This window comes from Sciurus vulgaris, assembly GCF_902686455.1.
Source record: "Sciurus vulgaris genome assembly, chromosome: 1".
In the NCBI taxonomy this organism is placed as follows: Eukaryota; Metazoa; Chordata; class Mammalia; order Rodentia; family Sciuridae; genus Sciurus; species Sciurus vulgaris.
This window is the reverse complement of record NC_136461.1, coordinates 72,512,910-72,537,027: the sequence shown is the minus strand read 5'-3', so window position 1 is coordinate 72,537,027 and position 24,118 is coordinate 72,512,910. Positions and strand designations below refer to the sequence as shown.

General features: G+C 39.2%; 1 protein-coding gene across 5 annotated transcripts in view; it reads left to right on the top strand.

The window, feature by feature from the left end:
• The window catches only part of LOC306660844 (mucolipin-3), a 177,854-nt gene that overhangs the window by 136,804 nt on the left and 16,932 nt on the right, over nt 1–24,118 (top strand). Inside the window, exons 1-5 of one of the 5 annotated variants that reach the window (XM_079139478.1) lie at nt 12,649–12,786; nt 13,131–13,308; nt 15,799–16,028; nt 19,451–19,618; nt 23,460–23,613. In XM_079139478.1, coding sequence (XP_078995604.1) covers nt 13,245–13,308; nt 15,799–16,028; nt 19,451–19,618; nt 23,460–23,613 — 616 coding nt within the window. In that variant the 5' untranslated portion in view covers nt 12,649–12,786; nt 13,131–13,244. The other 4 variants (XM_079139479.1, XM_079139477.1, XM_079139480.1 and 1 more) reach the window with 4 other exon arrangements.

Below are 24,118 nucleotides of genomic sequence, written 5' to 3'. Positions count from 1 at the left end.
TTAATCACTGGGATTCAGAAACAAAAAATATTGAAATTTACAATATTATAAATTATTTCATACTTTCATAACACTTTATTTAAATGTTTTTTTAAAAATATTTTTAGATGTTGATAGATTTATTTTATTCATTTATTTATATGTGGTGCTAAGAATCAAACCCAGTGCCTCACACATGCGAGGCAAGCACTCTACTACTGAGCCACAACCCCAGCCCCTACATGTTCTTAAAATATAGTGAGTAACCATAAGAATAAACAGTGAATAGTTTTTCTCTGTGTGTTAGACTTATGCTAAAAGTTCCAAAGGTTTCTTAGTTTTTTGTTTTTTTTTACTTTTATTTTTTTTTTATAATGTATTTTTTTTATTGTAAACAAATAGGATACATGTTGTTTCTCGGTTTGTACATGGCGTAAAGGCATACCATTTGTGTAATCATAAATTTACATAGAGTAATGTTGTTTGATTCATTCTGTTATTTTTTCCCTTCCCTCCACCCCTCCCACCCCTCTTTTCCCTCCATACAGTCCTTCCTTCCTCCATACTTGCCCCCCTCCCTAACCCTAACTCTAACCCTAACACTAACCCTTCCCTCCCCCCATTATGTGTCATCATCCACTTATTAGCGATATCATTCGTCCTTTCGCTTTTTTGAGATTGGCTTATCTCACTTAGCATGATATTCTCCTATTTCATCCATTTGCCTGCAAATGCCATAATTTTATCATTCTTTATGGCTGAGTAATATTCCATTGTATATATATATACCACAGTTTCTTTATCCATTCATCAATTGAAGGACATCTAGGTTGATTCCACAGTCTGGCTATTGTGAATTGAGCAACTATGAAAATTGATGTGGCTGTATCTCTGTAGTATGCTGATTTTAAGTTCTTTGGGTATAGGCCAAGGAGTGGGATAGCTGGGTCAAATGGTGGTTCCATTCCAAGTTTTCTAAGGAATCTCCACACTGCTTTCCAGAGTAGCTGCACTAATTTGCAGCCCCACCAACAATGTATGACTGTACCTTTTTCCCCACATCCTCGCCAACACCTGTTGTTGCTTGTATTCTTCATGATCGCCATTCTAATTGGGGTGAGATGGAATCTTAGGGTGGTTTTGATTTGCATTTCTCTTATTACTAGAGATGTTGAACATTTTTCCATATGTTTGTTGATTGCTTGTAGATCTTCTTCTGTGAAGTGTCTATTCATTTCCTTAGCCCATTTGTCGACTGGATTATTTGAATTCTTGGAGTAGAGTTTTTTGAGTTCTTTATAGATTCTGGAAATTAGTGCTCTATCTGAAGGATGATTAGCAAAATATTCTCCCACTCTGTAGGCTCTTTCTTCGCATTGCTGATAGTTTCCTTTGCTGAGAGAAAGCTTTTTAGTTTGAATCTATCCCAGTTATTGATTCTTGCTTTTATTTCTTGTGCTATGGGAGTCCTGTTAAGGAAGTTTGGTCCTAAGCCGACATGTTGAAGATCTGGACCTACTTTTTCTTCTATAATCTGCAGGGTCTCTGGTCTGATTCCAAGGTCCTTAATCCATTTTGAGTTTAGTTTCGTGCATGGTGAGAGATATGGGTTTAGTTTCATTCTGTTGCATATGGATTTCCAATTCTCCCAGCACCATTTGTTGAAGAGGCTATCTTTTCTCCATTGCATATATTTGGCACCTTTGTCTAGTATGAGAAAATTGTATTTATTTGGGTTTGTGTCCGTGTCCTCTATTCTGTACCATTGATCTACCTGTCTATTTTGGTACCAATACCATGCCGTTTTTGTTACTATTGCTTTGTAGTAGAGTTGAAGATCTGGTATTGCAATACCCCCTGTTTCACTCTTCCTGCTAAAGATTGTTTTAGCTATTCTGGGTTTCTTATTCTTTCAGATGAATTTCATAATTGCTTGCTCTATTTCTGTAAGGTACATCATTGGGATTTTAATTGAAATTGCATTGAATTTGTATAGCACTTTAGGTAGTACGGCCATGTTGACAATATTAATTCTTCCTATCCAAGAACATGGGAGATCTTTCCATCTTCTAAGGTTTTCTTTAATTTCTTTCTTTAGTGTTCTGTAGTTCTCATTGTAGAGGTCTTTCACCTCTTTTGTGAGACTGATGCCCAAGTATTTTATTTTTTTCAAGGCTATTGTGAATGGGGTAGTTTTCCTAATTTCTCTTTCTGAAGATTCATCACTTATGTATAAAAATGCGTTGGATTTATGAGCATTGATCTTGTAACCTGCTACTTTACTGAATTCACTTATGAGTTCTAAGAGTTTTCTGGTGGAATTTCCAGGTTCCTCTAAATATATAATCATGTCATCAGCGAACAGGGATAGTTTGAGTTCCTCTTTTCCATTCATATCCCTTTAATTTCTTTGGTTTGTCTAATTGCTCTGGCTAGAGTCTCAAGAACGATGTTGAATAGAAGTGGTGAAAGAGGGCATCCCTGCCTTGTTCCAGTTTTTAGCGGGAATGCTTTCAGTTTTTCACCATTTAGAATGATATTAGCCATGGGCTTAGCATAAATGGCCTTTACAATGTTAAGGAATGTTCCCACTATCCCTATTTTTTCTAGTGTTTTGAGCATGAAGGGGTGCTGTATTTTATCAAATGCTTTTTCTGCATCTATTGAAATAATCATGTGATTCTTGACTTTAAGTCTATTGATAGGGTGAATTACATTTATTGATTTACTGATGTTGAACCAACCTTGCATCCCTGGGATGAAACCCACTTGATCTTGGTGCACTATCTTTTCAATATGTTTTTGTATGCGATTTGCTAAAATTTTGTTGAGAATTTTTGCGTCGATGTTCATTAAGGATATTGGTCTGAAATTTTCTTTCCTTGATGAGTCTCTGTCTGGTTTAGGTATCAGTGTGATATTGGCTTCATAGAATGAGTTTGGGAGGGTTCCCTCCTCTTCTATTTTATGGAATACTTTGAGAAGTATTGGAATGAGCTCTTCTTTAAAGGTTTTGTAGAACTTGGCTGAGAACCCATCTGGTCCTGGACTTTTCTTTGTTGGTAGGCTTTTGAAGACTTCTTCTATTTCAGTACTTGAAATTGGTCTATTTAAATTGTGTATGTCCTCCTGGTTCAGTTTACGTAATTCAGATGTCTCTAGAAACCTGTTGATGTCTTCAAAATTTTCTATTTTGTTGGAGTATAGATTTTTAAAATAGCTTCTAATTATGTTTTGTATTTCAATCCTGTCTATTGTGATATTTCCTTGTTCATTTCGAATTTTAGTGTTTTGGGTTTTCTCTCGTCTTCTCTTTGTTAGTGTGGCTAAAGGTTTATCAATTTTGTTTATTTTTTCGAAGAACCAACTATTTATTTTGTCAATTTTTTGTATTGTTTCTTTTGTTTCAATTTCATTGATTTCAGCTCTGAGTTTAACTATTTTCTGTCTTCTACTACTTTTGGTGCTGGTCTGTTCTTCTTTTTCTAGGGCTTTGAGCTGTAGTGTTAGGTCGTTTATTTGTTGAGTTTTACTTCTTTTATTAAATGCGCTCCATGAAATAAATTTCCCTCTAAGTACAGCTTTCATAGTGTCCCAGAGTTTTTGATATGATGTTTCTTTGTTCTCATTTACCTCTAAGAATTTTTTGATTTCCTTCCTCATATCTTCTGTTATCCATTCATCATATAATAGCATATTGTTTAATCTCCAGATGTTGGAATTGTTTCTGTGTTTTACTCTTTCATTTATTTCTAACTTCAATCCATTATGATCTGATAGAATACAAGGTAGTGTCTCTCTCTTCTTGTATTTGCTAACATTAGCTTTGTGGCATAATATGTGGTCTATTTTAGAGAAGGATCCATGTGCTGCTGAGAAGAAAGTGTATTTGCTCTTGGTTGGATGGTATATTCTATAAATGTCCGTTAAGTCTAAATTATTGATTGTGTTATTGAGATCTATGGTTTCTTTGTTCAATTTTTGTCTGGAAGATCTGTCCAGTTGTGAGAGAGATGTGTTAAAATCACCTAGTATTATTGTGTTATGGTCTATTTGGTTTCTGAAATTGAGAGGGATTTGTTTGACATACATGGATGAGCCACTGTTTGGGGCATAGATGTTTATGATTGTTATATCTTGCTGATTTATGCTTCCCTTAAGCAGTATGAAATGACCTTCTTTATCCCTTCTGACTAACTTTGGCTTGAAGTCCACATTATCTGAAATGAGGATGGATACTCCAGCTTTGTTGCTGAGTCCATGTGCATGGTATGTTTTTCCCCATCCTTTCACCTTTAGTCTATGGGTATCTTTTTCTATGAGGTGAGTCTCTTGTAGGCAACATATTGTTGGATCCTTCTTTTTAATCCAATCTGCCAGTCTATGTCTTTTGATTGATGAATTCAGGCCATTAACATTCAGGGTTATTATTGAGATATGATTTGGTTTCCTAGTCATATGGTTCATTTTTTAAATTTTATTTATTTATTTATTTGACACGACTTGGTTCCTCCTTTATTTGACAATTCCTTTAGGGTAATTCCTCCCTTTGCTGATTTGCTTCTTTGTTTTTCATCTCTTCCTCATGAAATATTTTGCTGAGAATGTTCTGTAATGCTGGCTTTCTTTTTGTAAATTCTTTTAGCTTTCGTTTATCATGGAAGGATTTTATTTCATCGTCAGATTTGAAGGTAAGTTTTGCTGGGTATAAGATTCTTGGTTGGCATCCATTTTCTTTCAGGGCTTGAAAAACGTTGTTCCAGGCCCTTCTAGCTTTTAGGGTCTGGATTGAAAAATCTGCTGATATCCATATTGGTTTCCCCCTGAATGTAATTTGGTTCTTTTCTCTCACAGCCTTTAAAATTCTGTCTTTATTTTGTATGTTAGGTATTTTCATTATAATGTGCCTTGGTGTGGGTCTGTTGTAATTTTGTGTATTTGGAGTCCTATAAGCCTCTTGAACTTGATTTTCCATTTCATTCTTCAGATTTGGGAAATTTTCTGATATTATTTCATTCAATAGATTGTTCATTCCTTTGGTTTGTTTCTCTTGGCCTTGCTCAATCCCAATAATTTTTAAATTTGGCCTTTTCATGATATCCCATAGTTCTTGTAGATTCTGTTCATGATTTCTTACCATCTTCTCTGTTTAACTTTATTTTCAAGGTTAAATATTTTGTCTTCAATGTCTGAGGTTCTATCTTCCACATGTTCTATCCTACTGGATATACTTTCTATGGAGTTCTTAATTTGGCTTATTGTTTCCTTCATGTCAAGGATTTCTGTTTGTTTTTTTTTCAATATCTCTAACTCTTTATTGAAATGATCTTTTGCTTCCTGTATTTGCCCTTTTAACTGTCGATTGGTGCGATCATTCAATGCTTGCATTTGCTCTTTCATCTCATCGTTTGCTTCCCTGATCATTTTAATTATGTACATTCTGAACTCCTTTTCTGTCATTTCTTCTGCCATGCTATCATTGGGTTTTATTGATGTAACATCTAGATTTGTTTGGGGCATTTTCTTCCCTTGTTTTCTCATATTGTTCAGGTATCAGTGGACCGCTGAGATATTGCAGATTTCCTCTATTGACTTACAATGTCCTTGAAGATTTCTATATATATCCCCTCTTAGTCTTCAGTAGGCTGAAATCTTGGAGGAAGTTGATAATGCGGTGCTCCACAAGGAATCTGCCTCTCTAGGAGTGGTGGCCTTCAGGTGGGGTATATTCCCTGCTAGTGGGCAGAGGTGCCTCCACTTGTTGACCAATGGTCATCCAAAGGGAAACTAGGCTGTGGCCTGAGGCAAGGCCTGTTTGGGCCTGTGTCTCTGGTTTTACCGTCCTTGTGGGGAAACCTCACCCGGCAGGGAAGACTCACCCGGTGGGGAGGTCTCGCTGGTCAGTTCCCCTCCTAGAGGTTGCCCTCAATCTACAGCTACCGCCTGGGCTGGGCTGCCTTCCTCTGCAACGTTCCCAGGGGCCCGGCCCTACCTCCTGGGCCTGGGAGCCTCACCCTTCGCAGATGAATCTCCTTAGGCTGCCCCTCCTCAGAGAATCTGCCCGCAGTCCTGGAACCTTCGCTCTGCCCCTAAGCATGTCTCTGTGTGGCTCTTCCACCCAGAAGCCTCCTAGATCCTGGGACCCTGCTCTGCACCTAATCACCTGGCTATGCGGCCCCTCCTCTGAGCAGCCACCTGGGGCCCTGTACAATCGCTCTGAGTCCCAGAGACCCGCTGCATGCCTCTTCCTCCAGACAGCCACCCCGTATTCTGGTGCGGTCACTAGGAGTCCAAGCAACTCACTGCATGCCTCCTCCTCCCACCAACCACCCGTTGCCCTGGGCAATCACTCTGAGTTGAAGTGACCTGCCCCGTTCCTCCTCCTCCTCCAGGTAACCCCCTGGGTGTTCAGGAGCGGTCGCTCTGAGTGGCTCTGAATCCACGTGACCTGCTGCACACCTCCTCTGGGCAGCCGCCCGGAGCTCTGGTGCGGCCACTCGAGACCAAGCGACCCACCGTGCTCCTCCTCCAGGCAGCCCCCATGTGTTCAGGAGCGGTCACTTTAAGTCCAAACCACTCACCACTCTCCTCCTCCTCTGAGCAGCCATCTGGATCTCTAATGCAGTCACTGCGAGTCCAAACGACCTGCCGCACTCCTCCTCCTTCTCCTCCTACTCCTCAGGGCAGGCCCTGGTGTTCAGAAGTGGTCTGAGTCCAAACAGCTCGCCACGCAGCCCCTCCTCTGGCAACCGCCTGTAGCTCTGGTGCAGTCACTCCAAATCCAAGCGGCCACGCTCCTCCTCCTCCTCCTCGTCCTCAGGGCAGGCCCCAGTGTTCAGAAGTGGTCTGAGTCCAAACAGCTTGCCACGCAGCTCCTCCTCTGGCAACCGCCTGTAGCTCTGGTATAGTCACTCCGAACCCAAGCGGCCTCGCTCCTCCTCCTCCTCCGCAGGGCAGGCCCCGGTGTTCTGAGTCCACACAGCTCTCCTCGCCACTCCTCCCCTAGGCAGCCTCCGGAGCCCCAGTGGTGGCTCCGAGTCCCAGCGCTTAGCTGAGCGGCCTCCTCTACGACGCTCCCAGTTGTCCGAGTTCAGTGCTCCAGCGGGGGGAGGAGTGTCTCCCTGGGCAGCTCTACTTCACAAAGTTCCCTGCGTTCAGGGACTACCACCCCATCTGGGACGCCTCCCCAATGGGAGAGAGTCACCCGGCTGCTTTGAGTTGGTCCCAAGTCTCTCAATATCTCCTCTTTTGAATCCTGAGTCGTGGAGCAACATGAAATGCAGCCACCCTCTAGTCCACCTTCTTGAAACGCTCCCAAAGGTTTCTTTGGTTTAAAAAAGATAATAAAAGCATAGTTTATTATTACTATGAGCCAGTATGTTGAATGAGATTATATATTTCAATTATATGTAACAACGATTGCTGTTACAGACTTCATGTGTGTGTGCTCATGCATGATTGCACATGTGAGCCTGTGATATTGAGAATTGAATCCAGGGCCATGTGCTTGCTATGGAAATGCTCCACTACTGAGCTACATCCCCAGTCCCATCCCCACCCCTCTTTGTTTTTGGTGCTGGGGATTGAACCCTGGGGGACTTTATCATTGAACTACATCACCAGCCCTTTCAACTTTTTATTTCAAGATGGGTCTTGCTAAGTTGCTGAAAGTGGCCTTAAACTTGTGATCCTCCTGTTTCAGCTTCCCAAGTAGCTGGAATTACAGGCTTCTGCCACCATACCTGGCAGCAGATATTTTATGATGAAAATAGATATTATATAATAAAATCATTAGATAGATATTTTATAATAAAAATCACTAAAAGAAGGAAGCGTTGTTGCAAAGTGAATTCTAAAAAATTATTTAAAAATGAAAAATAAAAATAATATTTTAAAAGTTATTCTGCAAGTAGCAATTGAAGACACATAAAATGATTACTTTATCTGATAATTTTATCTTTACTTGTGATAAATATCTAGAGGAGATAAAATTTCTCTTATTTTGTATTTGATGTTGGTTCAGTTGTTAAGAGTGTTTCCAACAACATTATCACATTGAACATAGGGCATATGTTGCTTTGTATAGGCTAATTTACTTTTTTAATAATGAAAATATTTCATCTATTTTATATATGTTAGTGAATACAGTCATGCATCTATATTAACAAGGGCATATTCTGAGAGATGTACCTTTAGGTAATTTCACTGCGTGACCATCATAGAGTGTACTTACATAAACCTAGATGTGTAGTCTATACACAGCTAAGTTATATGGGATAGCATATTACTTCTAGGCTATAAATCTGTACAGCATATTACTATATTGAATAGTGTAGGCAATTATAAAACATTGGTAAGTCTCTAAACACATCTAAACATAGAAAATGTATGGAAAAATGTGATATAAAAGTTTTAAAACATAGTATGTCTTATCAGGCACTTACTGTGAATGGAGCTTGCAAGACTGGAATTTTCTCTGTGAGTAGTGGAAGAACATAAAGGCTGAGGACACTACTGTAGAAACTTTTTGACTTGTAGTTAACAGCTTAAAACATAAACATTGTACAGCTGAATGAAAATATTTTCTTTATGTCCTTATTCTATAAGATTTTTCTATTTATTTATTTATTTTTTAAATTTATTTTTATTGTAAACAAATGGGATACATGTTGTTTCTGTTTGTACATGGAGGAACAGCATACCATTTGCATATTCATATATTTACACAGAGTAATGATGTTTGATTCATTCCGTTATTTTTTCCTTCACCCCCCACCCCTCCCACCTCTCTTTTCCCTCTATACAATCCCTCCTTCCTCCATTCTTGCCCTCCTCCCACCCCCCATTATGTGTCATCATCCGCTTATCAGTGAGATCATTCGCCTTTTGGATTTTTGAGATTGGCTTATCTCACTTAACATGATATTCTCCAATTTCATCCATTTGCCTGCAAATGCCATAATTATATTATTCTTTATAGCTGAGTAATATTCCATAGTACATATATATACCACAGTTTCTTTATCCATTCATCAATTGAAGGGCATCTAGGTTGGTTCCACAGTCTGGCTATTGTGAATTGGGCAGCTATGAACATTGATGTGGCTGTACCTCTGTAGTATGCTGATATTAAGTCCTTTGGGTATAGGCTGAGGAGTGGGATAGCTGGGTCAAATGGAGGGTCCATTCCAAGTTTTCTAAGGAATCTCCACACTGCTTTCCAGAGTAGCTGCACTAATTTGCAGCCCCACCAGCAATGTATGAGTGTACCTTTCTCCCCACATCCTCTCCAACACCTATTGTTGCTTTTATTCTTGATAATCACCATTCTAATTGGGGTGAGATGGACTCTTAGTGTAGTTTTGATTTGCATTTCTCTTATTACTAAAGATGGTGAACATTTTTTCATGTTTGTTGATTGCTTGTAGATCTTCTGTGAAGTGTCTGTTCATTTCCTTAGCCCATTTGTTGATTGGATTATTTGTATTCTTGGTGTAGAGTTTTTTGAGTTCTTTATATATTCTGGAAATTAGTGCTCTATCTGAAGTATGAATGGCAAAGATATTCTCCTACTCTGTAGGCTCGCTCTTCGCATTGCTGATAGTTTCCTTTGCTGAGAGAAAGCTATTTAGTTTGAATCTATCCCAGTTATTGATTCTTGCTTTTATTTCTTGTGCTATGTGAGTCCTGTTAGGGAAGTCTGATCCTAAGCCAACAAGGTGAAGATTTGGACCTACTTTTTCTTCTATAAGATTCAGGGTCTCTGGTTCTATAAGATTTTTCTATTACTATTGTTTTAAAATTTTTAAAAATTTTAAAATTTTTGTTAAAAACTAAGAAACATGCACATCATCCCAGGCCCACACAGGATTGGGATCCTCAATATCAGTGTCTTCCACTTTCACATCTTGTCCCACTAGAAGGTCCTCAGGGGCAATAGCTTGCATGAACAGTCATCTCTTCTGATAACAATGCCTTCTTTTGTAATATCACCTGAAAGATCTGTCTGAGGCTATTTTACAGTTAACTTTGGGTTTTTTTTTTTTTTTTTTTTTTTTTTTTGCGGTGCTGGGGATTGAACCCAGGGCCTTATGCTTGAGAGGCAAGCACTCTACCAACTGAGCTATCTCCCCAGCCCTAACTTTGGTTTATATAAGTAGAAGGAGTTCATTCTAAAATAACAATAAAAAGTATAGTAAATACATAAGCCAGTCACATAATCATTTGTAATTATTATTGAGTATTATATACTGCACATAATTGTGTTGTCCTTCTGTATGACTGGCAGTGCAGTAGGTGGGTTTATATCAGCATTGCCATAAACGTGAGTAATATGTTGTGCCAAGACTTCATGATGCCTACAACATCACTAGATGATAAGAATTTTTCAGTTTCATTATAATCTTATGAGACCCCCATCATGTATGCAGTGTGTTGCTGACCAAAATGTGAAACGCTGGAAAATGCAGCAAATGAGTTGATTGGGTAATATTCAAGTAACATAACATTTTATCTTCTAGTGACATAAATAGCATTACACAGAATCATATCTTGAAACTGTCAATTTAGAGACTTATTTTGCTTCCAAAACTTATTTCTGGAGGTACCTTTAATAGGATTAGCACAATGTATTTCATGTGTGTAAATGTATTAAAGTTTATTTTATTTGCAAGAACGACTCACCAGCAGCCCCAGGAACAAACACATATAACAAGGCAATAGTTAAAAGCAAGGTTGACTGATTAGATCTTAACTGCTTCTTTTTCACGAGCTCTTGCCCTGCTTTCCAGAAATGTTTGCCTACACTTTGGGCTCTGAAATATTGGCATTTCTTCTTTCTTTTACTTGATGTTGGTGTATTCCTTTGAGCCAGTAACATCACTTTGTTGATTGCTAATGTTAATTTTCTCCTTTATATTATCTTGACACCTTTGAAACAAATCATCTGAAAAGGTACATGCATGTGAGTCTATTTTGAACTCTGTTCTATAGTTTATATATATCCTATTTGTCTCTTTTCTCCAACACCAAACTGTTTTGCTTATATAGTTATATTACACGACTTGAAATCAGGTAGGGAAAATCCTCCAGACCAATGAACCTTGGTCATTTTAGGTTCTTTTCATTTCCATATGGATTTTAGAATCAGCTTGTCAATTTCTAGAAAATAGCTTGCTGGAATTTTCCTTGAGAATGGGTAGAGTCTATAAATGAACTTGGAGAAAACTGACATCCTAATATTGCAGTTGATGAACATAGTATATCGTTTCATTAATTTAGATCTTAAAAAAATACAGAATCAGCATTCCCAAGCACATAAAATATGCCAGGCACAGTTATGGATGCTCTATATGCATCATATTAGTTAAAATTACCATTCCATTTGTTAGACAATTCAACATAAAAGTAAATGGAGAGGTGGAGAGAGTAAATAATTGACCAGAGGCTGGTCAGTCAGTGGCATAGAAGAGAATTTGGGCCCCCATTAGTGTGACTCCAAAGCCTGGCTTTTTCCATTTGTGACTCTGAATAACTCCGCTTTAACCAGAATTAAGTGAGGGACTGAAGGCTATCATTTATGCTTATAAACCTTCCCAAGACTCGAATTGTCCTGAATAATCAAGCTCTGTAAACACTCACTACTTCAATGCTCTCCTTACTGTAACTTTGAAGTTACAGTAAGCAGCATGTGGACATTAGAGATCATATTTTCCAAACTGCACTTGAGAATTGAGTGCACCAATTATATCTTTTAGGCACCTACCTTGCCTGCAACATTTGGGATTCAGGTTAATAAACAACATAAAATTCTTGTACGTCATTGCAAGAAAAGAAAAATCCATTGATAAATTATTATTGCAAACTGATCTACGTCTGACAACTATTGATACAATTTCCAGAATATCCTGTCAAGGAAATTCACTGACATTTACAAACTTACCTGTGGTCAAAAAAAAAACAAAAAAACAAAAAAACAAAAAAAACAAAACCAAAATGATTGTAATTAAAATCAAAGTTACTGATCCATTCCTGATAAGGAGTAGGCTAAGGTTTAGTTCATGAAGAAAAAGGTTACAGTTCAAAGTCTACTTTAGGTGTTTCTAAGAGGTTCCCAGGGCTCTTCTGTCCCACTGCCCAGTCTCGAGAAGAGTCCAGTCTATAGTCTGGTTTTCATGGTACTTGTCTGAAATAAGAAGAACCAAGGGGGGTCCGAGGCTCAGGATTGATGTCTTCACTTCACAATTTGGTCTTGTATGCCAAAATCAGAATGACAGGCCTTGGAGCGGACTGGGCTCTTAACGGTGCTAGGTGCTGTACATCCAATATAGAGTGTAAGGCCAACAATCACCTGAGAGGAATGGATCAGGAGAAGTGGCCCTGGCCCCTGTAAGGCCCAGAACCCCCGCGCCCGCACCTCACAAGGCCGTAGCTCCTGAGCAAAGGGAGAAACCTGGAGTAGGGTTCTTTACTATGAAACTGAGGGTGGTAAGGCGCGAGGGTGACAGAGCACCCGGACAGAGCCGGAGTCCTTCAGAGGGCTGCATTGCCCACCTGTCCTACTGAAAGCCTGCCCAGAAAGGGCGTGGAAGAGAAGCGGAGCGGTGGGGAAGAGGTCACGAGTTAAAGCGGCCAGAGGAGGGAGGATGCCAGGCTCACGTTGGACTCTGGGCGGAGCGGAGCCTCAGAGGCTGCTGGGGTAAGTTGCTGACATGCAACACGCCCCAGCAGCGAAGGAGACTTGACGCCTCCCCGCCCAGTCGCTCGGTTGTCCCCGTGGGTGCCCCCTCCTCGCGCCCGGAGTCACAGGTGAGCCCCACCAGGAGCCGCCCGGAGGCATCAGGTGTCGTGGGAAGCGCGCGCGCGCAGGGAGGAACCGCGAGGTAGCGAGCGGTAGGGGAAGCAAAGAGGGAGGACAGAGCTTTTGGACACTGACGCCATTGATGGAGGGCACACGGGTGGGAGCGGGGTGCGAAATGCAGCTGTTTGGCACAACGCCAGTTCCATCGCTGCCCAAAGGTCAGTAGTAGCGCGCGAAGACTGGGGTTGGGGGGACCCCGGTCCCCTGGGTCCGGTGTGTTCGGCGCTCCGGGTTCGGGTTAGCCCCAGGCTGTAGCTGCGGCGGGTGAGCTCTGTCCATCCACTCCCGCCAGGCCGCCGCCCACTCTGAAGCCAGGGGCAAGGACTCTGAGAGCAGGAAGCCACCTCCAGTCCAGAGTCTCTGCCCTTGGAGGCTGCACTGTGTATGCCTGCTGAGGAGATGGGACATGGTCTTGAAGTTGCTCTCTCGACTGCTCTCAACTCGGATTGTCCCTTTAGTTCGGGCGTGTGGTGAGGGGGTGGAATTGGGTGTATCTACAGTTCGGTCCCGGCGCTGGCGGAAAACAGCTGCCAGCGGGGCTCTGGCCATCGAAAGAGCTTAGGAGCTCACAGACCGACTGCTCTGGATCAGCGTGCATCCCTGCACGGTCTGTCTCGCACCTAGTACCAACTCCCAGAGGCAGTAGCAACGCTTGTTGCTGAAGTTTTGTGTCCGGTGACATTGGAAAACGCTGCTGAGAAGAGGTTGAAGTTACTTTGTCATCAACTGTGGAGCTTTTAGCATTTAAGCAGATTCTCTATCTCTAATTTCCTGTAGCTCAATCCTGTTAAGCCTCTGACAGCTGTAAATAAGTAACTTACAGGTATCAAATCATGCTTCATACCTGGGATAGGCTTCTGATGGGGTCCTTTGCACACCTTGCTCTCCTAGTGTCTCCCGGGTCTATGTCAAGGGTAGCCTTCTGCTGCTGGGGATTCCAGCAGTTTGTAGCTGGCAAACTGCATCCGCAGAAGGGTTTTGAGACAGGGTAAAGTTAACATTTGCAGCAAGTTGAATGAACCTCCTGTCTTGGTGAGTGAAATGTCTGCTTCCAGAGCAACTTGGTGCAATGTGCTAAATAAATTAGTGGTGGTTGGCTCTTTTTCTCTCTGCTCCTGCAGGTTACTGTTACACGGTGTGTGGTTGCCTTGTTTAAAGTTTCATCTTCTCTGTATGGAAATGGAAAGAGCTTAATGTGTCCTTAAATCTCTAATTCATAAAATACTTTATTATTAGCAACTTTGTTATTATGTTGGTATTCATGTGCAAGTTTTGTCAACATAAAGTCATCTTTGTTATAAGTCCCATATTAAGTCTTCTTAAATCCTGACTCAAACGTTCTACTTTCAAAAGAAGAAAACGAAATGTTTTTGATTGAAAATACTATGAGATTATTAACTTTTCTCTCTTTTGTCTTAACCTGAGAATTATTCCTTATACTTATACTTTGTCAGGCATTTTATCCATAAGCATAAGAGTCACACTTTAATAAGTACTATCACAGTTGCTTCATCTTGAAGGTACTGAATGTCCTACATAGTAAACGTGCTTTATGCTTTTTTCATTCAGCAGTATCCTTATTATTAGTTTTCTATTAATTGAGAGTTTAAAAACATTCTCCATGTCTAGTTTTTATAGCCAACAACTATTGTTTGGACATGTTTGGTTTTCTAAGAATGTAGGAATCCAAATCAAATGTGGGTTTCTAGACTTGGAAAGCAGTGTGGTACCTAAACAATGACTTGCCAGATAGTGTATAAATGTAGGTTAATTTCTTCCCCCACTTCCTTGCTGAGTACAATCTATAAAAACAACAAACAACCAGTCTTTCTATTCTGTATGAAAGGACTTTACCTTTTTGGTGGTTTGAGATATATATATTTTTTTGAACAAGTTTCCATAGTATCAAAATTAGTTTGAGGGAAAATCCAAGATAGATCCCAGTCTTTGGAGTAACTTTCTCTGTCACTTTGGAAAAGCTGCCCCACTCTTTTCAGAGAGACAAAAGAAACAATAAGTATCAAGTACTTTGAGAAGTAAAGTGTGTTGTATAAATATAAGGCCTTCAGTGAAAAGCAAATTCAAGTGATGGGGCTCATTGGGAACTGGACTGCATTGAGTAGCTGCTGTGCCGTGTATAGAACATCTCAGTTCCCCGAGGTTCACAATGCTCTGAAGACCGCTGTTGGCTGTTTAGAAAACTTTCCTATCTGCTGAGGGTACAGGGTAAGTAGAGTTAGACTCTATGCCAGAGCTTTACTTGCACTTTTATTTAATGCTTGTTATAATTATATGAGGGTAGATATTATTATATCTATTTTACAGGACAGGAAACTGGGGTTCAGTATGTCTGGGTGACTTGCCTCAGGTCACAGAAACGTCAAAGTTCAGAACCAGGAGTAGAAACCAAACCAGATCTTGCTTCTCTACTGTACACCCTATTACCTGTCACATGGTGCTTTTAAACTTAAATTTTTTTTTTGATGAAAGTTTTAGTTTCTCTCCAGGGGGAAAATGACCATATCCACATATACATAAAATGTTGTGTGTAATTTCAGGTTCCACCTACTCTCTGAAGTTCTTACCCAGTCTCAGGTCTCCAGGCTTTGCTCTAACTATATCTGTTGCTTAATGAGGCAGAAAGCATATATTTATATTTATCTATCTGTATGTATACACACACACTACATAATACACGCAAACAATCTTTTACTGATCGGAGCAGCTCTTGAATTTGGTAACTTTCAACAAGGTGGAAATTCCCTTAGTAATGGAAACAAATAGAGAAATGATGTCTTACATTTTAACTGATTCTGTAAGTATGTAAAGTGCAGTTTAAAATAACTGCTTATTTGATATGAGACCTTTGGACTTCTTCCTGCACTAACCTGCACCTCAAACAACATGGGTTTGTGCCTTCATTCACTTACTGGAGCTCTTGTTTTATTTTTTTCCCCTAGAGATGGCGAATCCTGAGTTATGTGTAAGTAGCTGCACCTCTCATGAAGAGGAAAATCACCGCACTTTTAACCAGCACACATCTCCATCTGAGAAGCTTCTATTAGAAGACCAGATGAGGCGAAAACTCAAATTTTTTTTCATGAATCCTTGTGAGAAGTTCTGGGCTCGAGGTAGAAAGCCATGGAAACTTGTCATCCAAATTCTAAAAATTGCAATGGTGACTATCCAGGTAAGTCGCTCAGATCACAATGAGTTTGGTGAAAGCATCTTGAAATAGCAAGAGAACAATGGACGATAATTTGTAAATGTAGGCATAGTGGAGAACAATAAATAAGGAAACAGGAGATCTCAACCCTTCTCTCCTTAACATTAGTGCTTCTTTTAGTCACTTGATCTAATTGGATTTCAGGGATAGAGAATTTTAATATTTGGATTCCAATCAATAGGATTAATGGTGTGCATGGGGAATGATTTCTAAATCAGCCATGGAAACTAGACATTGACCAACAGGAGGACTTCCTTTTCCTTCCTAGTTGGTTTTCTGGACATTTATCTCTCTTAAAAAAATTTCATGGGTTTCTGCTACAAGCAAGTTCTTGGATTCTCACAGCCCTGTGACCATGAGGACTGTGCAGTGGGAGATGTGAAGTTAACAAATGAAATTTGGCATTAGCTAGTGAAAGATGGAACAGTTTTAATTAATAGGGAAGTTTTGAATCTAACTGCCTTGACTTCTTCAAAATTTTTTTTGAAAACCATATTTTGTGATACTTATATATAGTAGTTGTGATTTAGTCTTTCAAAACTATGTTTTTCCACTGGTGAGAGTAATTATCTCTTGTTAAAAGCAGAGGGTGAAGGGTGAAGGGAGAAAGAAAGAAAGAAAAAAAAATAAAAAGAAACCAAGCAGATGTTAATGGTAAAAATAGATGATGGGTTTTTTTTCCCTTTTGTTAATTTTTGCTTTCTCTTTCTGATGGAAAACTAACATTGAAAGAGAGATTTGTGGGAAAAAACCCCTGACATTACTAATTTTAATTGCTTTATAACTGGGAGACACCAAAGGTAATTCCTATTCTTATGACGTCCGTAGAATGCTTGCTTATGTTTCTAATACTGGATGTCTACTCTGTTCTATATTATTTTACTTAATTCTAACGAAACTACTTTATTTAAACCTAACAAAATACGAGCATCCCTCATCTTGCAAAAGAGGAGACTGATGTTTACAGTTTTAAAAAAGCCAACAAGGCTAGTCAGTGGCAGAATCAAGATTTCAGAGGCAGGAGTATCCTCTCTCTAACATGTCACCATGAAAACAGCTGCTGGACTCTCGGTATTTGGCAACTTGGAATTGAACTTTCTAATTTCCAGGTGCTAATGCAATGTGCCACATAAAGTTTATCTGTGTTGTCTTGTGGATGGGGGCTATGTATCAATTAAGTGGAAGTATTATTGCTTGGAATAATAATAGGTACCACACTGAGTATTTGCTGTAGACCAGACTAAATATTTTTTATAGACATCATGATGTTCAATCTTTAAAACAAATTGGAGGTGGGTAGTGGTATCTCTGTTACAGACAGAGCTTTGAGGCTCAGTGTGACAAAATAACCTGTCACAGTCAGGAAACTAGAAGAGTAGAACTGAGATTCAAAGTCAGGTTTATATCCTCTAACACTTAAGTTCTTAATTGCTCTTTAATCTTTTAGGGAGTTCATCTAACTTGCCTATAATTAGTAGAGTGGTCAAGAAGAAAATTGGTTAATGGTTTAAGACTATTGGTAATAAGTATGTAAAAGGTATGTAGGTGAGCTTTTAACAAGAATCTTAGGGTTTCTTAATTGTACTGTTTCTTTACAAGTATTTGAGCAATCAGACGAATATCCCATAAACGCAACTCTGTCACTGAGCAAATGAGGGTGACATGGTGACCTTTTATCTGTTTTAGAAAAAAGGAGTCTTTCTGTTAGGTTGGTGATTTCTGTGTTTGCAGCAATAGAAGAAAAATGTCTACAGTGATAAACACCCTACTAAGAATTATCCTTTCCCACGACCTGGCTCAGTCTCTGAATTACCATAGTTCTCTCAGTCACTCTTACTCTTGCCTGTCACCAGGTCCTCCAGGGCAACAACGTCATTATGTCCTCAGCACCCAGCTCAGTGCTGGCATGTGGAAGGTATTTTTGTATTTGAATGAATTGATAAGAATATCCTTGGGAAATCTTTGGAAAATTCTTTGTAGTCATCAGTTACAATAGATGTAAAATCTTTGGAATATCATACTATCATCTTATTGGAATTTGAATGAGGACACTTGGCTTAAAGAGGGTCCTCAAGAATGGGAGCTAAGTTAGGTGGAGGGGATGACTGTGGTGCTGGTCAGATATACTAACGGGAGGAAGAAGGAAAAAGATTTCTCAATTTATTTGCTGATGGAACAGTGGATTGCTTTGCATAGTGTAATAGGGTAGAGAGAGCTTAGATTTAGTCTCCTGGATATAGATTCCAATTTTGATGGAATGGTTGCTAATGATGTGACTTGAAAAAGTTGTTGAACTTCTCTGATCCTTTATATACCCATCTGTAAAATTGTTATATTAGAGGCTATGCTGTGAGGGGTTGGTTAATAAATATGAGGAATGTTCGTTCCTGGAATAGTTTATGGCACATAGATGCCCAGTGTTGTTCCCCCTTTCATATAAAATATGTCATGACTCACCTTGGGATCTAAGTCAGAGTATACTGGGAATTGAACCCAGGGGTGCTTTACTATTGAGACACATCCCCAACCCTTTTCATTTTTTGAGACAGGGTCTTGCTAAGTTGCTGAGGCTGGCCTTGAACTTGGAATCCTCCTTCCTCAGCCTCCTGAGTTGCTGGGATTATAGAACATGCCACTACGCTGACTCAGAGTATACTCTCTAAATGGGGAGGTAGGGGGAGAGGAATAAAGGAGGGGAGAAATAACGTAGTTTGGGAGAGAAGAAAAGATGAAAGAGTAAAGCAAGCTTTGGGTTATGATTGAAAGGGTTTCTGTTACTATGGCAGCAGTGCAGTGAAACAAATTTTTGTGTGTGAACAATTAAATTTCATGTAAAACTCTGGAGTCAATCTTGCCTAAATATTAAGAACACATTATATTACTATACTTTAACTTAGAGATGAGTTGAAAGGATTTTTAAAATTTTGGTCTTATTGTTGCCATTTTGGAAATGAGGCCTAGGAATATAGTTCGACCATAGGACTTGTACATTTTTTTTTTTTTTTTTTTTTGCAGGGGAGTACTGGGGATTGAACTCAGGGGCACTTGGCCACTGAGCCACATCCCCAGCCCTATTTTGTATTTTATTTAGAGACAGGGTCTCACTGAGTTGCTTAGCACCTTGCTTTTGCTGAGGCTGGCTTTGAACTCTTGATTCTCCTGCCTCAGCCTCCCATGCTGCAGGGGTTACAGGAGTGTGCCACCTGTGCCTGGCAGGACTTGACTTTCTTACCATGTAGTATCCAGCAATTGCAAGCCTCCCTGTTGTCCTGTGGAATTCATGCAAACTCTTGTTTGCTATTCAAGCCCCGGTACCATCTGCCTACACTTTTTCTATTCAGATTTTTCACTTGCTTACTGTTTTTTTTTTTTTTTTTTCTTTTAAGCTTGTCCTTTTCGGACTAAGTAACCAGATGGTGGTAGCTTTTAAAGAAGAGAACACTATAGCATTCAAACACCTCTTCCTCAAAGGCTATATGGACCGAATGGACGACACGTATGCAGTGTACACACAAAGTGACGTGTATGATCAGATCATCTTTGCAATGAACCGGGTAAATCAATGGGGGCAAGGAACAGACTGGGAAAATGGTAGCAGTATACATCACAGAAACTGACCCTCAAGTTTTGATGGGAACAATCTCATTTGGAAATGTCTTAGGTATAAGATCATTTAAAAATTGTTTTTACAAAAAATTGCCAATAAACATTTATAAAACTGATAAAAGCTTTTGTTTGGTATTAACAGAGATAGATACTTAATGACTTAATTAAAAGCTTCAGAGTTAGGACTTGGCATGGCAACTTCAAAGACTTAAAATGACTAACCATGACCCTGGATAAAGTAGTCATTAAATCTTCAGAGATCCTATTTGCAGAAGCCCTCAACAAATAATGAGATTATTAACTTTGCAGAGTTTGTATAGCAACCAAGACCTGAAAGTTCATTTAAAACTAAGTTAGGTTTTAATGTCATACATTACAATGATTTTATTGTGCTACTGACTACTTGCCAAACAAAAAGGAAAATTGTTTTTGATACTGATTATTATTGTTTTTATTCTGAGTCTCTAATCAATTATTTTTTCTATAAACAGTACTTTTTCAAGATCCCAAATTTCTTATTTTGTAACTTAAAGTGCTCTTGAAGTTGGTATTTCCAACCTGGAAACATTTCATAATTATTTCAACTCTTATTCAAAACATTATTTTAGTGAAATTGTGACTTCATTTTCTAGAGACAATCTATGCACTCTGTGATGGAAAATTGTTAGAATATGGCACTAAGACCTTTGGTTAGCATTGGAAGTAGAAAAATTAGTAATAGAAATAAGTTGCATAAATTTTTAAACAGAATTTTGTCCTACAATTTGTAGGGAGGAAATGGCATAATGCTTGAGAGACTCAGTTTTGAGATTTTTATTTTAAGTGTATTGAATTTTTCTAAAGTTACTCTGCATCAAATTGGTAGTTTGGGGGTTTTTTTTGGGGTGTGAATAGAGTCAAGAGATAGATAGCCCATTAAAATTCTTTATAAAACATCTTTACCTTTATTAATAGGCCTAAAATCAATCTTCAAAATATAATATTTGGTATTCAGATCATGCTGCTTATCAGATCTCTATGTAAAAATTCATATAGATTTTTTATTCTAGTTGCTTGGTCTATTCCTATTGCTATAATAAAATGCCTGAGACTGGATAATTTGTAGACAACAGAAATTCATTTCTTACAGTTCTTAGGGTGGGAAATCTGAGACCAAGGCATCTGCAGGCTGTGTCCTCACACGGTGGAAGGGTTAAAGGGCCTACCTGTTCCTTCTAGCCCTTTTATAATGTTGTCAATCCCATTCATGAGGGCTCCTCCTTCGTAATCTTTTCCTAAAAGTCTCATGTCTTCATGTTAACCGTACTGTGGATTAAGTTTAATGTAAGAATTTGGGAGGATCATAATACATTCAAACCACTGCAATAGTATGTAAATAAATAATACAAATCATGGTGATTTTCCTTGAGCAGACGAGTCCCAACTATCTTCCAAGCAACATTAGGTACTTTTAGCTGAGGATTAAAAAATATCTTGATCAAATTTTTATGAACAAATAGGATTTTTGTGGTTAAGAGGTCAGTTGTTCCACATGTGTCTATGGAGTTGGAAATAGGATAGATATTGAGACAGAGAGGGTCTTGTTTTCTGTAAGGACATGTCTTGACAATAGAGGTGATAATCAAAGGGAACTGACAGGTGAGAGTGACACCTCAATTACTGGAGGCATTTCCACGACTATTTGTTCATGCTGAAGGGCTTAGTCCCCAGATGGCATTGAACTGGATACCACCAGCACTCATTCTGATCAAATATTGTAATTTTAATATTCACATTTTACTTATTACCTATGCTTCTATATTTGAGTGTCAAAGACTTAATTATTTTGTTTTGATGCTATGTCCTACTTTTCATTTTATTTCCTCAATCATTTTTGGGTCATCTTCACTGATTCCTTTTTTTTTCATCTGATCCTGAAATTTGGACAATTCTTAAAGATTTATCTTTTTCCTGAAGAAATCACCCAGCTTTGGCCAGTGCCAGGACAAGATGACTCCCAATCAGTTGCTCATGCTACTTCTTCTCTTCTTTTATTTTATTTTATTTTTTTAGTGGTGCTGGGGATTGAACCCGGGGCCTTGTGAGCTCAAGGCAAGCACTCTACCAACTGAGCTATATCCCCAGCCTGTCATGCGACTTCTTTCTGCTCCTCAGGGTTACTGGTCCACAGCAGCTTTGCATTCTCTTCTACCTGCTTCTCAGACTGTTGCTTCTTTCTGGTCAGTTGCTTAGATGGAAAGGCCTCAAGTTCTTCTTGGAATCATTCATTCTTTTAACTCATACTGTACAAATTCCTGTGTCTGATTAGCCTCCCTTTTCCCCCACCCACCTGCCCTAACTTCTCTTGGTTATTTTCTAAAGAATTCACCTGGAATCATGGAACTTATTGCATAATATTCCTCAGGATATAGATTTAAAGACAAATACGTAGACTATCTCTATCTTTATCTATAAATATATCTGTATCTTCATAAACAGTGTGCAACAACACAGAATTTGATATTTTTATTCCCAAAAGAAGAGGTATAAAACATGAGCTCAGATGTTCATGAATGAGCTCACAAGACTCATAGGTGGTTGGATCTGGAGATCACAGAAGGGCCACAAACAAGCATTCTATAATCAGGAGCAATAGGTTTTAATTTCCTTTACTTTTGGTGCTACATCACTACTCAGCCTTTAATTTTGTTTGTATATTATCATCCAAAGGATGATCTGGGACCTTGCATCTGAGTAAAAGTCTCCTTCTCTCAAGGCAGAGCCGCAGAAGCCAGAAGGGACGGGTGTCCAGTCTGATGAAAGCCCCACAGGAGCCATAGCCATTGAAGTACCCTTTGCAATGTCTCCAGAAGTTCCCCAGGATACTGCCTTCCAACCATAGGATCACCTCACATCAAATACAATGGAGGAATCAAGTTAGATGAGGACTGAGAACTCAGCATAGATTTGATTACATGGTACTCATTGGTGACCTTGCCAAGGTTCAGCTCAGAATGTATCTCATAGGTCCTTATTATCAATTATTTCCTTCACTTATCATAGTATGTTTCCCATGCATCTTTTATAGAATTATTGTTCTGTGTCCATCATACAAAATTGTTATTTCCAAGAGAGATAGGTATTACAACCTCATCTTCATATTGCCAATTGTGCCAAACATATTGCTCACAGTAAGCTGTGGAACCATCTACAGAAATCCATCAAGTGTACATTGACAATTATTTCAAGATACCATAGGATTCTCATTTGTAAAAGTAATATTTTGTTTTATTTAGAGGACTCACTAAGGGAAACATTTCCACGAAAGTGATTAAACTGTACTATAAAGATGAAATAGATTTTTTAAAGAAGAGTTTTAAATGGTTAGCCTGGAACAAGCATATTCCATCTCTATTAGTTATAAACAGAACTTTGATCTTGAAGAAAAAAAATCAAAGATAAACAGCATGTCTACTTACACTGAATGTAACAATCAGTCCCTGGACATAGTTCTTTAAGGAAGGAAGGAACCTCAAAGATAGTGTGGTTTCAGACTTTAGTTTTGTAGATAAGGAATCAGAGTTCAGAAAATGTGTGACAAAGATGAGTCTTGAACCCAGAATTCTAGTTCAAGGGTGCTCTTTGCCCTTAGCCTCCAGGTGCTCAGCCGCAAGTCACTTACTCTGCACATTGTGTCTACACCCTGAGGGGAGGTGGGAACCTGCTAGTTTCAGAGGTGGGGAGGGAGGGACATCATGGCTCATCTCTGCCCTGGCTGGCATGCCACTTTCTATTTCTTTTTGGTTAAAGTACTTGCAGCTGCGCAACATTTCAGTTGGGAATCACGCTTACGAGAACAAGGGAACCAAGCAATCTGCTATGACAATCTGTCAGCATTTCTACAAGCAAGGAAACATCTCTCCTGGAAATGACACCTTTGACATTGATCCCGAAATTGAAACGGGTGATGTTCTTCTATAAGCTTGAAGTTTAGTTCTTAACTCTTTTGCTTTGTACCTAAAATCAGTTATTTCATCTCTGAAAACATTGATATGTTCTATTGATATGGTCACTACTAGGGCATAGTAAGAATTATACAGAAGTTACTGTGTCACCTTCTATTCTAAGCCTTTTACTACAACTCATGAATCCTCCCAGAAACTCGGATAAAGCAAGGGTTTATTACCATCCCCATTTCATAGAAGGTTGAAATATGGCTCAGGGAGTTAAGAAATCTGCTCAGGATGGAGCTGGTAAGAGGCAGCACTGAAAGTTGGCCCAGGCTGTCTGTGCTGGGCCACTATACTGCACTACCTTTCATGCTCCATAAGTCAGGTAAATAGCTGAATAAGATGCCTACAACACATCATGTGCTCACAGACTCTTTAGGTACTGTATTAAGAGGGACAATAAAGGACAATGGTAGCAACTAGTGAAAATTTTCTAAAACGCTGTCTTCTTTTATTAAA